The sequence below is a fragment of the Chiloscyllium punctatum genome, chromosome 44, assembly GCF_047496795.1.
Source record: "Chiloscyllium punctatum isolate Juve2018m chromosome 44, sChiPun1.3, whole genome shotgun sequence".
Taxonomy (NCBI): Eukaryota; Metazoa; Chordata; class Chondrichthyes; order Orectolobiformes; family Hemiscylliidae; genus Chiloscyllium; species Chiloscyllium punctatum.
Window position 1 is genome coordinate 18,864,210 of NC_092782.1, and position 15,252 is coordinate 18,879,461.

General features: G+C 39.5%; 1 protein-coding gene across 5 annotated transcripts in view; it reads right to left on the bottom strand.

The window, feature by feature from the left end:
- cdk17 (cyclin dependent kinase 17) overlaps positions 1-15,252 on the bottom strand; it is a 224,285-nt gene that overhangs the window by 54,972 nt on the left and 154,061 nt on the right. For all 5 annotated transcript variants that reach the window (XM_072562405.1, XM_072562402.1, XM_072562406.1 and 2 more), the window contains 5 exons: positions 10,949-11,005; positions 3,335-3,449; positions 2,997-3,091; positions 2,829-2,891; positions 2,617-2,740 (listed from right to left, as the gene is read on the bottom strand). In XM_072562405.1, the coding sequence (XP_072418506.1) occupies positions 2,617-2,740; positions 2,829-2,891; positions 2,997-3,091; positions 3,335-3,449; positions 10,949-11,005 (454 nt within the window). The remainder of the gene's footprint in view (positions 1-2,616; positions 2,741-2,828; positions 2,892-2,996; positions 3,092-3,334; positions 3,450-10,948; positions 11,006-15,252) is intronic.

The window sequence follows — 15,252 nt, forward strand, 5'->3', positions numbered from 1 at the left end:
CTTTTATATTCCAACCATCTTGAGATAAATGACAACATTGCATTTGCTTTCTTAATCACGGACTCAACCTGCATGTTTACCTTTAGAGAATCCTCGACTAGCACTCCCAGATCCCTTTGTACTTTGGCTTTATGAATTTTCTGACAGTTTAGAAAATTGTCCATGCTTGTATTCTTTTTTCCAAAGTGCAAGACCTCACATTTGCTCACATTGAATTCCATCTGCCATTTCCTGGACCACTCTCCCAAACTGTCTAGATCCTTCTGCAGCCTCCCCACTTCCTCAGTACTACCTACCTGTCCACCTAACTTCGTATCATCGGCAAACTTCGCTAGAATGTCCCCAGTCCCTTCATCCAGATCATTAATATATAACGTGAACAGCTGCGGCCCCATCACTGAATCCCGCGGGACACTGCTTGTCACCGGCTGCCATTCCGAAACTCTCTGCCTTCTGTCAGACAGCCAATCCTCAATCCATGCCTGTAGCTCATCTCGAACTCCATGGGCCCTCACCGTTCTCAGCAGCCTCCCGTGTGGCACCTTATCAAAGGCCTTTTGGAAGTCTAGATAGACCACATCCACTGGGTTTCCCTGGTCTAACCTACTTGTCACCTCTTCAAAGAATTCTAACAGGTTTGTCAGGCATGACCTTCCCTTACTAAATCCATGTTGACTTGTTCTAATCCGACCCTGCTCTTCCAAGAATTTAGAAACCTCATCTTTAACGATGGATTCTAGAATTTTACCAACAACCGAGGTTAGGCTAATTGGCCTATAATTTTCCATCTTTTGTCTTGATCCTTTCTTGAACAAGGGGGTTACAACAGCGATCTTCCAATCATCCGGGACTATCCCTGACTCCAGTGACTTTTGAAAGATCTCAACCAACGCCTCCGCTATCTCCTCAGCCACCTCCCTCAGAACTCTAGGATGTAGCCCACCGGGGCCAGGAGATTTGTCAATTTTAAGACCTTTTAGCTTTTCTAGCACACTCTCTTTTGTAATGGCAACCATACTCAACTCAGCCCCTGACTCCACTTAATTGTTGGGATATTACTCATGTCTTCCACTGTGAAGACTGATGCAAAATACTTATTAAGTTCTCCTGCTATTTCCTTATCTCCCATCACTAGCCTTCCAGTATCAGTTTGGAGTGGCCCAATGTCTACTTTTGCCTGTCGTTTGTTTCTTATGTATTGAAAGAAACTTTTACTATCATTTCTAATATTACTGGCTAGCCTACCTTCATATTGGATCCTCTCCTTCCTTATTTCTCTCTTTGTTATCCTCTGTTTGTTTCTGTAGCCTTCCCAATCTTCTGATTTCCCAGTGCTCTTGGCCACTTTATAGGATCTCTCTTTTTCTTTGATACATTTCCTGACTTCCTTTGTCAGCCATTGCTGTCTAATCCCTCCCCGGATAATCTTTCTTTTCTTGGGGATGAACCTCTGTACAGTGTGCTCAATTATACCTACAAACTCCTGCCATTTTTGCTCTACTGTCTTCCCCGCTTGGCTTTGCTTCCAGTTGATTTATCTATACTGTCTATGATTGTTAATTTTGTCCTAGGTTATCATCTCCAAAGCAGTTGCACAAAGTTTAAATCAGCAATGTTAAATCATTGTTGAAAAGTGTGACACTGGAAAAGCACAATAGGTCAGGCAGCATCTGAGGAGCAAGAGAGTCGATGTTTTGGGCATTAGCCCTTCATCAGCACACTTTTTGACTCTGACTCTTCAGCATCTGCAGACCTCACTTTTTTCTAATGTTAAATCATTGCTGAGTTTATCCTTATAGTCTTTTTAAGCATATGCAATTTCCCAATCCTCTGGAATCAACCTGTAATTAAGGAAATTGGAAGATTATGGGCAGTCTCTCCACAACTTACACTCATAATTCCCTCAGGCTTAATGCATATAATTTAGTCTTGATGGTGTATCATTCTAAATATAACCAGTCTTTTAAATAACTTCTCTTCATTAATGAAGACATTTATCATAAACCTTTTTTTTAAATTTTGTTTTAGTTTTGCATTAGTTATTTAGGAAACTTCATCCTTGGATGTCCTTTCACTCCCAAACTACTCACTCATTGTGTATTTACTGTATTAATGCAGCTCATCACAGCTCTTTTGACAGCACCATCTGAACTCTAACTTCCAATGCTGTGAAAAAATGCCACCCTGATGTCGTCCAGTTTCTTCACTGGTGGTTTCCTGTCGCCCTTTACAAATCTCCAGCTTTAACCGATGCCATTATAGATTTTTTTTACATAAAGCTTGTCATATGCTTTCCAAGTAACTTAACTGGTAAAACGTATCTCAAATTGTATTCTAGAGAAAATAGACTGCAACTATAACATATGCCATTCTTGATTGTGTTTTGGCATTCAAATTAATTTGATTAGGTGCCACCTCAGAAACAGCCTGAATGTGTTTTGTTTGATCAGAATCACTCACCTATCCTCAAGGTATAACAGTAATTTCTAATTGTATGCAGAAATTAAATAAATCAGAAACAAAACTGAAAGTGACAAGTAAGATGCAAAATGGATTACAGAAATAAATACATTCAAGACTTTTCACAGTGTGTACTATTTAATTATAACTTCATACCAAAATCAGCAAGCTTTAGTTCTCCCTTTTCATTTATCAACAGGTTCTGTGGTTTCAGGTCTCGATGTAACACTTTTCGCTTATGACAATATGCCAAACCCCGTAAAATCTGGAATAAAAATATCTACAAAACAAAGCAGTAAGATTATTCTAACATTGCCTGCATGTAACAAATAATTCAAAAATAGCTGTTTGTTCTGTTTTGCCCTCACCGTCACATTGTGCATGCTCATTATGCTTCCACAGTCATCCATATACTGTTTCAGGTCTTTGTCCTACAAGATGCAGAAATTCAAAATATTAAGTCAGATTCCTTAATTTTTCATTATAATTAACACATAAGCAATGACTAGTACAAAGTCTATAAAAACAAACCTTACCAAGTACTCGAACACTAGTGTCAATGACTTTTCCGTGTGAATAATATCATGTAAAGTGACTATGTTTGCATGCTTCAGGTCCTTGAGTAATGAGACTAGAGAGACAAAGAAAGCAATTAACCAATACCCTTTTACTAAACTTGAAATCATGTCTTAATGCAAAACACTTTATTTGGAATGTGTATTGCACTTCCAATTAATATGACAAAACTTAGTTGTCAAATCTACATTTTTAGACTACTTTATTGATAAATGATTCTACATATATTGTAAGTTGCATAAGAGTACATAACATTCATTACATGACAATGGTACAATGCATAACTAAATGATTATACCTTCCCGTATTGCTGTGCAAGGTGCGCCTTCCTCATGTTCCAGCCTGATTTCTTTCAATGCTACCAGGTTATCAGTCAGCTTACTCCTTCCTTTAAACACCGTTGCATAGGTACCCTGTAATAATGAATGTTAGCAACAAGAATTTTAAATAATACAATAAAATACATACTATGCAATCACAAACACCCTCCATCACTCTCCACATACATTTGGCACCACATCGCAACACATTTGCAAAACACACTGTTTGTTATTGACTTAGGACAGTTAGGAGTTCCAGCAGATAATAGCTTTCACCTCAATGAGTTTAATAGGAATGATCATCATCAGCAAAGCAAACTTCAATGAACCCACTCTCCCTCTTCATTACATCAAACCTCACGGTGTACATATCCATTTTCAAATGACTAACCCATACATGGTGTATTCAACTTCTTTAATAAGTTCCCACACCAAAAACATTAACTAAGCATTTACTAAACCTAAGATTTTGTATCTAGATACCTTTGTACCTAAGGTGGTTCTGGGAATGGTGACATTGTACACTTTTCACTGTATTCTTGTATCTGTGTATTAGTGTACATGTGGCAATAAATTCTCATTCTAAATGCAAAGAACATAGAACAATACAGCCCTTCGGCCTTCGATGTGCCAGCCTTTTACCCTACTCTAAGATCAAACTAAACTACATACCCTTCATTGTATTATCTTCCATGTGCCTAGCCAAGTGTCGATTAAAATGTCCCTCATGTACTTGATTCTATTACCACTGCTGGCAGTGCACTCCATGTGTCCAATACTCCCTGTGTAAAGAACCTAAATCTGACATCTTCCCTAAACCTTCCTCCAATTACCTTAAAATTATGCACCCTAGTGATAGACATTTCCACCATGGGAAAAAGTCTCTGGCTATCTACTCTATGCCTCTCATCATCTTGTACACCTCTATCAAGTCACCTCTCATCCTCCTTCGCTCCAATGAGAAAAGCCTTAGCTCCCACAACCTTTCTTCATATGACATCCCCTCCAGTCCAGGCAGCATCCTGGTAAATTTCCTTTGCACTCGCTCTAAAGATTCCACATCTTTCTTATAATCAGGTGACCAGAATTGAACACAATATTCCAAGTGTGGTCTAACCAGCGCTCTACAAAACATAACCTTGCAGTTCTTAAAATCAGTTCCCCTGTGAATGAAAGCCAACACACCATTCTCCTTCTTAACAACCCAATCAACTTGGGTGGCAACCTGACGGATCTATGGACATGGACCCCAAGATCCCTCTCTGTTCCTCCACACTGCCAAGAATCTTGCCTTGAACCCTGTATTCTGCATTCAGATTTGACCTTCCAAAGTGAATCACTTTGGACTCCATTTGCCACTTATCAGCCCAGCTCTGGATCCTGTCACTGTCCCATTGCATTAGTGGTGCTGGAAGAGCACAGCAGTTCAGGCAGCATCCAACGATTTCGCTGCTTGTTGGATGCTGCCTGAACTGCTGTGCTCTTCCAGCACCACTAATCCAGTATTTGGTTTTCAGCATCTGCAGTCATTGTTTTTACCACTGTCCCATTGCAACCTACAACTCCACCAACTTGGAATCACTGGCAAACTTACTAACCTACCTTTCCACTTCCTCATCCATCAAATGTGGGTCTAATTTAAACAGCCTATTACTGTGCCTGACATCGCGATGCTTTAACTTCTGATTTGAAAATTATTGCATCATACAATGTCACAGAAAAGGAAGAGGCCCAGAACCTGTGGCAGGGAAGACCCAAGTCACAATGGGAACTTGGAGGTCCTCGAGGCCAAAATGAAGAGGAGGGAAGTCCGCCCCACAGGTGGCAGGATATGGCCACCCACACAACTATCACAGCTAAATAAAGTTAGCAGGACTTCAGAAGTGGTGAAGAAGCTGTATCCAAATGAGGAGGGCATCCATTGACTAGATCTAGCAATGACTGCTCACTAGAAATCATTCGATGCCTCTTTGTTGGGCTCCCATAGAAGGGCAAGTAGCCACATCTTCAAAGGATATTTCTTCTCTCTCACAATCCATCCATAGAGTGAAGAGCTGTGATAGCCTGGAGGAGTGGAGGATGAAGGAATCATAATGGCATCATGTTTGGCACAATATTGTGGACTGAAGGGCCTGTTCCTGTGCTGTACTGTTCTTGCTCTATAACAGTTGCCAGGAAAGAAAATGCTCACAATGAGGAATACAAACCAGCTGGACTTCACTGGCTGGTCACAGGTACTTTAATGGTCACAGTGGAACAATCATTCAATGATGCACCTATGGGAATCTAGCAATGGAGGCAAACTCATTTCCTTCTGTTCCTACGAGGCCGTAACTATCGCAAAGAAAACATTGGTAACTTGTGTGTGTAGGACTGGTGTGTGACAGCAGTAGAGATGTCACCAAATCTGCAACTAATCCTTTGAAGAAATCAGGTGATTTCAGACAGGCTAAATCACCCTCATCTGTAAATATCTTGTAATCAATTGATGAAGAGTAACATTCAGCCTGTCTATCCAGAAACATTCTAACTTTCATTGTTTCTTATATAAAATTAGATTAGATTACTTACAGAATGGAAACAGGCCCTTCGGCCCAACATGTCCACACCGACCCGCCGAAGCGCAACCCTCCCATACCCCTACATTTACCCATTCACCTAACACTATGGGCAATTTAGCATGGCCAATTCACCTGACCTGCACAACTTTCGACTGTGGAAGGAAACCGGCGCACCTGGAGGAAACCCACACAGACACGGGGAGAATGTGCAAACTCCACACAGTCAGTCGCCTGAGGCGGGAATTGAACCTGGGTCTCTGGTGTATGAGGCAGCAGTGCTAATCACTGTGCCACCGTGCCGCCCAAAATATAGCTCTATGATTTTTAATACTTTACACTGGTTGCACTCCATAAGGGAAATAAAACAAAATGGGAAATAAAGGACATTTCAGCATCAATCTTAAATTTGTGCTTTACTGGTTTAAAGCTGTACTTGTATGTAATTTATCACAGATTAGTCTCAACCTTGCCTAAGAATGACTTTATCTATTCTATTTCACATTATGTCCATAAATTTCAATTTTCTATTGCTCCCTATTTAAAGAGTATTCTCTTTGTAAATCAGTCTTCTGGAATTGCCAAGACCATCCTTGACCTTAAACTGGCACTTGAGTATCAGAGCAGCAGACATTCAAGAGTGGTCTAACCATTAAACCATATTGGTTAAAAACCAAAAGAACTTCGGATGCTGTAAATCAGAAACAAAGACAGAAGTTGCTGGAAAAGCTCAGCAGGTCTGGCAGCATCCGTGAAGAGAAATCAAAGTTAATGTTTCGGGTCCGGTGACCCTTCAAGGGTCACAGATCTGAAACATTAACTTTGACTTCGTCCCACAGATGCTTTCAGACCTGTTGAGCTTTTCCAGCAACTTCTCTTTTTGTAATGCGATAATGAGAACTGAATGTAGCAGAGAACCGATAATCTGTGCTGAAAGTGAACCATGTAATGGGATAATAAGCCTGAAAGTGGTGAAAATGTGTTGGTTGTACTAAAGGCAACCAAGATCATAACAGGACTGGGTGTGGGAGGATTGTGTAAAAATCATGAAACTATGTCATCAAGTTCCAAAATTATTGAACTCGATGTTGCATCTGAAGGGCTGTAGGGTCCCCAAGCAGTAAACAAGGTGCTGTTCTGTGAGCTTGCATGGAGACTCATTGGAACACTGCACCAAGCATATGACAGAAACGTTGACATGGGAACACTGTGATGTGTTGAAGCAGAAGGCGGCTGAAATCTCCGGGTCATTTTTAAAGACAGAATGCAGGTATTCAGCAAAATAGCCATCTGCCTTGGAATCCAGAGGATCGTAAACCGCCATTTCTGTCACCTTCAATGGGATGCCACAGCCAGATACATTCTCCTTCCTTCCTTTGTCAGCATTTTGCACAGACTATTCCTTGGGGCACACCTTGATGTACTCCACCTCCATTCCCAACACCACCTCACATCCCTACGGCATCTATTTATGCAATCACAAGTGACCTGCCCAATTACCTCCTTCCTCCTCATCATCCAAGGGTGCAAACATGACTTCCAGGTCAAGCAGCAATTTAATTGCACTTCACTCAATCTAGTCTACTGTAGTCGCTGTCTATAGTGTGGAGTCCTCCAAACAAAGTTCCTCTTTGCAAAACACCTTGTCCATAAAAACAATCCAGAACTTCTAGTTGCCTTCTACTTCAGGACACCACCATGTTCCATGCCAATATTTCTGTCATAGTTTTGCTGCATTGTTCCAGCCAGCCTTGGTGCAAGCTAGGAGAACAACATTGCATTTTCCACTTGGGAAATCTTCAACCTCTGGAACTCAACATCAAGTTCAACAACTTGTGCAAGGATGCTTGATTCCATCCTTGCACATTTTTAACACACCCTCTCACTCATTTTCACATCACAGCTAACCCATTTTCACCCTTTTCAGACCTATTATCACATCACATGATTTGGTTATCCCACAAACAACATTCTCTGCTACCCTCAGCTACCATTTATTCAGTTTCTCTTATGTTCCGGTCTGCCAATTGTAATCCCCTCAGTTACCCTGTCCAATTCATCGCTCTTCCTCTCTCATCTCCACCCATTTGTTCACTTCCCACTACCCCTCAAGCTGAAGCTGGGATGGGAGTTAAGTATCAGTTACTAGTTCTGACGAAGAGTCACCAGACTCAAAACTTTAACTCCACTTTCTTCGCACAGATGTTACTAAACCAGCTCAGTTTTGCCAACAATCTTTGCTTTTGTTTCAGATCTCCCACATTCATAATTCTTTGGGTCAAGTGACCCTTCCTCAGAACTGAAATGAACAAGGGTCACTTGACCTGAAATGCTAATTCTGATTTCTCTGACCTGCTGAGTTGTTCCAGTAATTTCTGTTTTTGTCCCGAGGAACTATCCTGCCCTTATGAATACAAACCCAGTTGTCAAGTGTCTCTACACAATCTTCCATTTGGACATGTAAAGTTACTTAGCATATTTTCCACTGATTCTATATCCTTTCTCTATTGTGCAAACTGCACAAAATGCTCCAAATGCTGCCTAATCAATGTTTTGCATAAAACCTTCATGCCTTTGCATCCAGGGTCCATATTTCCAACAAAATATGTGTCCTCTTCTCTCAATTAAATTATACACATGTAAAATCTTCAACTATTTGCAATTTTCTCTTTGAAGAATATTGTTACTAAGGTCTCATTTACTTTTCTTAAAAAATCTTTTGAAAAAGAACACATCGTTTAATGGCTGTATAGCTATTCATGCTCTTAAAGTGTCTCTGTAATAGTCCACAGCTTGCCATGCCTCCTTTGCTGTCTTCAGCATACTATATATACTAGAGTAATAATTGATCTCATGTAAAAATTGACCCCCTATTTTTGGCCAAATAACCTGGAATTTTCCATTCCTCTTGTGTAAAAGTCGATCCTAGTTTTTCACAGATAACAGATCAACATTTATGAGTCAGTGTGCTGGCCGTCACGTCCCCCTCCAGCATTCCAGTCTGCTGGTTATTCCGCTCGGTTCCTGGTCTTCCAGTCTACTGGTTGTATTCTATACGGGTTTTCAGATTTACCATAATTTTTTTTTCTAGTTTGTTTTAGAGATCAGTTGGGCGTCTGCTAATGATATGGTATGAATTTTGACGGGCATGAATTTCAGCCCCTCAAATTCATGTAATAGTCGAATCAATAAATTTAACCTTAAAAAGTAGTCAAAAAACTTTGACTATTATTCGAGTATATACGGTACTTAGATATTGGTCCTTTGCTTCTCATGTTCAGATCACTTCTGTGTATACTTTAATTCAAATATAGATAAGATAGTGAAGGCGGCGTTTGGTATGCTTTCCTTTATTAGTCAGAGTATTGAGTACAGGAGTTGGGAGGTCACGTTGCAGCTGTACAGGACATTGGTTAGGCTGCTGTTGGAATATTGTGTGCAATTCTAGTCTCCTTCCTATCGGAAAGATGTTGTGAAACTTGAAAGGGTTCAGAAAAAATTTACAAGGACGTTGCTAGGGTTGGAGGATTTGAGCTATAGGGAGAGGCTGAACAGGCTGGAGCTGTTTTCCCTGGAGCGTTGGAGGCTGAGGGGTGACCATATAGAGGTTTACAAAATTGAGGGGCATGGATAGGGTAAATAGGCAAAGTCTTTTCCCCGGGGTCAGGGAGTCCAGAACTAGAGGGCATAGGATTAGGGTGAGATATAAAAGAGACCTAACTTTTTCCACACAGAAGGTGGCACGTATGGAATGAGCTGCCAGAGGAAATGGTGGAGGCTGGTACAATTACAACATTTAAAAGGCACCTGGTATATGAATAAGAAGGGTTTGGAGGGAAATGGGCCGGCTGCTGGTGGGTGGGACGAGATTAGGTTGGGAAATCTGGTTGGCATGGACGAATTGGACCAAAGGGTCTGTTTCTGTGCTGTACATTTCTATGACTCTATGCTTGCTAATCTTAATTCTGTTATTTTACCTACCAATAGCATTAATCTTTCACTGATCACGCATGATCAGCATGAGATATTTAAAAATATTCAACTGTCTTTATGTAATGTGATGGGCAACCCCCAATTTGTGCAAGTTCTTTTCCCACTCATTGACTTTTTGGAAAAAGATTGCTTACTGGTGTTTTGGTCTTGGACTTTTCTGCATCTTAAATCAGACTAAATGTAATCATTCTGTCATTATTATCACACAATGTGCACCATGAATTCCATTTGTTTTCAAAGTATTTCTGGCATCAAATTTAAGTTGATTGTGCAAAATGACAGAACTGCATAAACAAACTCAAAATGCTGCAGAATTTCGTATTTTTAAATGTCAGAATCAAAACATCCTCCAATTAAATACTCTCAATTATGTTTCAAGGGCCAAACATTATGAAAACAAATACAAAGAAAACAAATCTTCAAGGCAAGTTGCAGAAATTAACAGAAAAGGACCTCCATATTAAAATTATGTTTTTCAAGGGTTAAAGTGGTATTCTAAAATAATCCACTTAACTTTTACTTTAAAAGAGCACAGTGATAATTTATGCACAGAAATTCAATTAATAGCAGATAACCCAGTAAAAATACTTAGAGTATCCCACATGAGAAGAAGGTACAGGGCTTAAGTACAGAGGAAACTCGATTATCCGAAGAACAGTGGTGGGGAGTATTTTGTTTGGTTTATCAAATTCTGGATTATTAAATGCCAGATCACATAGCATCGGGACCTTGCGATCTTGCCAGATAATCTAATATTCGAATAATCGAATGCCAGATAATCGAGGTTCCTCTGTATTGTTATAATTTTGCAGAACATCTTACCAATGATCATTTATACTGGAAATCTGAATTATATTAGTCAATTTGCAATATAGTGAAATGCACCACCCTTTGAATGTAAAATAAATATCAAATAAAAATGTACAGTGCAATTATTCCTTGGGTAATTGAACCAATAATTCTTTTATTTAGTAGAATTCACTGCTCTACCATGTTATTATATATTCTCAGTTGTAAACTATTAAGTCAGCAGTTACTCACCTCTCCAAGTTTGTCCAGCTTAACGTAAGTTTCTAGTTTTCCAAATCCAATTTCAGACTATAAAAAAAGTTAAACTTAGATCACATGATAGCAATTGATTGCTGATCACATTAAATGTGATTATTTTCTTAACCGAATAATGTAAAGTAGCAATCATTTCAGTATATGGAAAATCAAACCATAGAATTTTTCCAACAAATTTAATAGCATTGCCAAAAATGAGACTTGCAGGATTACCATTCTCAACTACATTCTCTCATATTTCATGGCTTTGTGGCAGGCAGGACTATTATTATTACATTAGGGTTTATTCTGCTTTGTCCGGAAACTTTTTTTATCTTATTGTCCCTATTTGTTTGCTTTCTGGGTTTGTTTGACACACCAAAGTCAAGTGCACAAAGCAAAGGGACCCACCAAGTCTGCTCTCCTCAAATACAACAAAAATGTAATACAAAATTTCCAAATGCTAAATTTATTGATTCAATTTTTGTTCACTTTTAAAAGAATTTGATTACACAAATTTCAACTATTACACAATTTTCATTGTTAATGATTTACTTATTATCAACAATAGCCAGGAGGCAAATAAGATAATTGTGACCTATCAGGTTTGGTCTTCAACTGGAGGCAATAAAACAACAATGCCACATTTGATCATCAATGGAATTCACTGGTACTTAACAACAACCATAAGCAGCAAGCACAGCTGCTCAACTGGAGTGAGCTTAAGCTAGAGGCAGTATCTAAATTGACGTGCAATACATCAAAGTTCAACTGAGTTGGTCTCAGACTGAACAGGTCATATTTGATGTTGCATAGAATTGTATCTTATCTAATGAATTAATCATTTGCTTTGACTCATTCCACGTTAATTAAAAATTTGTTGCAAAAAAAAAGTAAAATTACTTTCGTCTATGGAAAAGATCAGGCAGCAGGCTGGTCAGAGACCAAAGTCAGCAAACAACACCTATAAAGTTTCTCTGTTTTTACAACTACTACTACTAGCTCTTTAACCTCAGTTTTCAAACCAAATAATTGTTTGGAATTTTGTATTGTTGAAGTCCTAGTTGACACACAGCTATTTGCTGAACTAAGTTCACTGGAGCCATTTTGATTGATTAATTTAAAAAGTTTGTAATCTACCCTTGAATACACCAGCCCTGAGATTTCGTAACCCTGAAATAATCACTAGGGCTAATGTTTGGAGATTTCATTTCACAACTCCGATCTGCAGGATGCTATGCAGCACATGAGAAAAGACAGAATTTAAAATAAATCAAAGTTTTTCCATTAAATGAAGATTATATTTACTGTGTTAAAAACATTTATTCAATTTAAAGTAGCAAAAATTGAGAAATTAAATAGAAAACAAAAGAGACATTCTCTGCTGTATGACCTTTTGGTTGAGACCAAATTTTTGCTGGCACTAATATTGCATAAAATTCAAGTGACTTACTGAAAATTCCCTACAATCAGTCCTCCAAAAACCTATCAGAGACTTAGGATAACTTGAAGAACAGATGAGACATAAGAGATGCTTCCTTTAGCAGCACACATACAAAAAGCTGGATCTAATCCTGAAAACTGAAGGCAGGGTAAATGTAGCCAAATTAATTACACCACAAGAAGAAACTGAAACTTTCTCTCCTCACGCACAATAATAGTCTATAGAAGACTTAATGGGTCAATGCACAAAGCAAAAATAGTTTCTTCAAAAAAATTTTACAAGGTAATTGAACAGCACAGTGACACAAATAAAGTGTGTTTTGATTAGGTAATTCAAATTAAATACAAATGAATTTGAAAACTCCACAAATATGCTCTGAACAATTTTGCATTAAGGCAATTTTTTGAAAAAAATGCAAAATTCATAGGAAACCCATAATGCATCAAGTCTGAATCGAGTTAAAACTTAACCTTTGATGATGTGCAAACCATTTCAAACATGTCAGTGTTGTTCACCTCTATATTCTAGGATTAATAACTGGTAAAAATGTTGAAAACAGAGCAGGTTGGGACCTATCCCAACAGTCACTGCATCAGAGGTCAGATCAGTTTTCCTTCGTGTGAATCCCAGGAAAGTGATGGGACCAGACAGAGTACCAGGCCGTGCACTCAGAGCATGCGCAGATCAACAGGCACAGGTCTTCTTGAACATCTTCAACCTCTTCCTGCAGAGGCCACTGTCCCTCCCTGTTTCAAGAGAGCCAACATCATCCCTGTGCCTAAGAAGACTCATGTAGCATATCTCAATGACTATCGCCCAGTGGCCCTAACTTTGGTGATCATGAAGTGCTTTGAAAGATTGGTCATGACATTAATCAACTCCAGCCTCCCCACTACTCTTGACTTACTCCAGTTTGCCTATTGGACCAACAGATCCACGTCAGATGCCATATCACTTGCCTTTTACTCCTCCCTAGAATATCTTGATGCCAAGAACAGCTACGTAAGAACCCTACTCATTGACTATAGTTCAGCCTTCAACACTATTAACCCCTTGAGACTGATTATGAAACTTCGTGATCTCCGACGAAGTCTCCCTCTCTGCAACTGGATCCTCAGTTTCCTGACCCATAGGCCACAATCAGTGAAGACTGGGGACAATATTTCATCCTCACTAACAGTCAACACTGGAGCCCCCCAGGGGTGCATACTCAGCCCCCTACTGTACCCCTGTATACCCATGACTGCGTCACCAAATACCAGACTAATACCATTTACAAGTTCGCTGATGACACCACCATAGTCCATCAAATCTCAGATGGCGATGAAACAGACTACAGACAGGAGGTGGAAGATCTGGAAAAATGGTGCACTGAGAACAACCTAGCTCTCATTGCCGGCAAAACCAAGGAACTCACTATTGACTTACTCATGCCCCCCTAAAAATTAACAGCAGCAGAGGTAGAGCGAGTGGAGAGTGTCAAGTTCTTGGGAATGGTCATCCACAACAAGCTTTCTTGCACTCTTCACTGGGACGCAATGGTTACAAAGGCCCAACAACGTTTCTTCTTCCTCAGGCAGCTGGGAAAATATGGCATGACGGCAAATACCCTTGCCAACTTTTATAGGTGTGCCATCAAGAGCATTCTGTCTGGATGTATCACCAACTGTACCACCCAAGATCGGAGATGGTCACAGAGAGTGGTGAACTTGGCCTGGACAATTACAAAGGCCAACCTCCCATCTATAGAATCTACCTACCAGGCCCACTGTCAAGAAAAGGCTGCCAGCATTCTCAAAGACCCATCCCTCCCTGGCAATACTTTTCTACAACCTCGACCATCGGGGAGGAGGCACAAAAGCCTGAATACACGCACCAGCTGGTTTCGTAATAGTTTCTATCCTACTGTTGTTAGAATACTGAATGGACTCACAAACTCATAACATTCGCCTGTACCCATCTTTTTATATTTGCCGCTGATTATCTATTATTTACTCATCTATGCTACTTAACTCTGTGATCTGTTTGTATTGCTCGCAAGACAAAGCTTTTCACTGTGCCTCTGTACATGTGACAATAAATTCAATTCAATTCAAGGTCTCTCTGCACAGTGGAGAAGCAGAAAGTGATTTGTGAATCAAATGTTAAGTCAGGAACGCTGTGTAAGTGGAGTCTCTGTGCGAAGTATTTTTCAGGCTATAATTTAGATCAGTGTTTCTCAACCTTTCCGTATTCAACGCCCCTTTTCTTATTCTTGAAATCACTCAATGCCCCCAAATCACCAAACTCTGTTTTTGCACATATAACTGCAATACACTGCAGTGCTGAAAACGGAAAACTTTTGTGAAATATTTTTTCTATCCATCAAAAAATAAATGTTATCATTTATTACTGTTTTTACTGTCCACCTACTTTTGGCTCACTCTGTATAAAATTTAGTCTGTGATAGCAAAATAGTCAATGCGATCCTTGTGGTTCATGTTGTCTTGCTAAATCATATACATTTGGTTCAATTTTTGTCAAAAGCAATCTCAGGTCCCCACGCTGAACAACATCCATGTGATTGCGGGTCTTATCTTGTATTCTGGCGACGGCACGGAATCCTTTCTCAACCAAATAAGAGGTAGGAAATCCAGAGCACAAAGAAGTTCTTCTCAAATTTCATTTTTGTCGAGGAAACGTATGTACCCCAAAAGTAAAGCTTGATTTCCGCATATAGTACTTTCATCAATTTGTAAGGAGATTTCTTTCGCTATCAAAAGGGAACATAATTTAGCCTCAACATTTGAGGCCATTTCATTGATGCACCTTCTCACAGAATCGTTGGACAGAATGCTTGATAGTCATTGATGGTTCC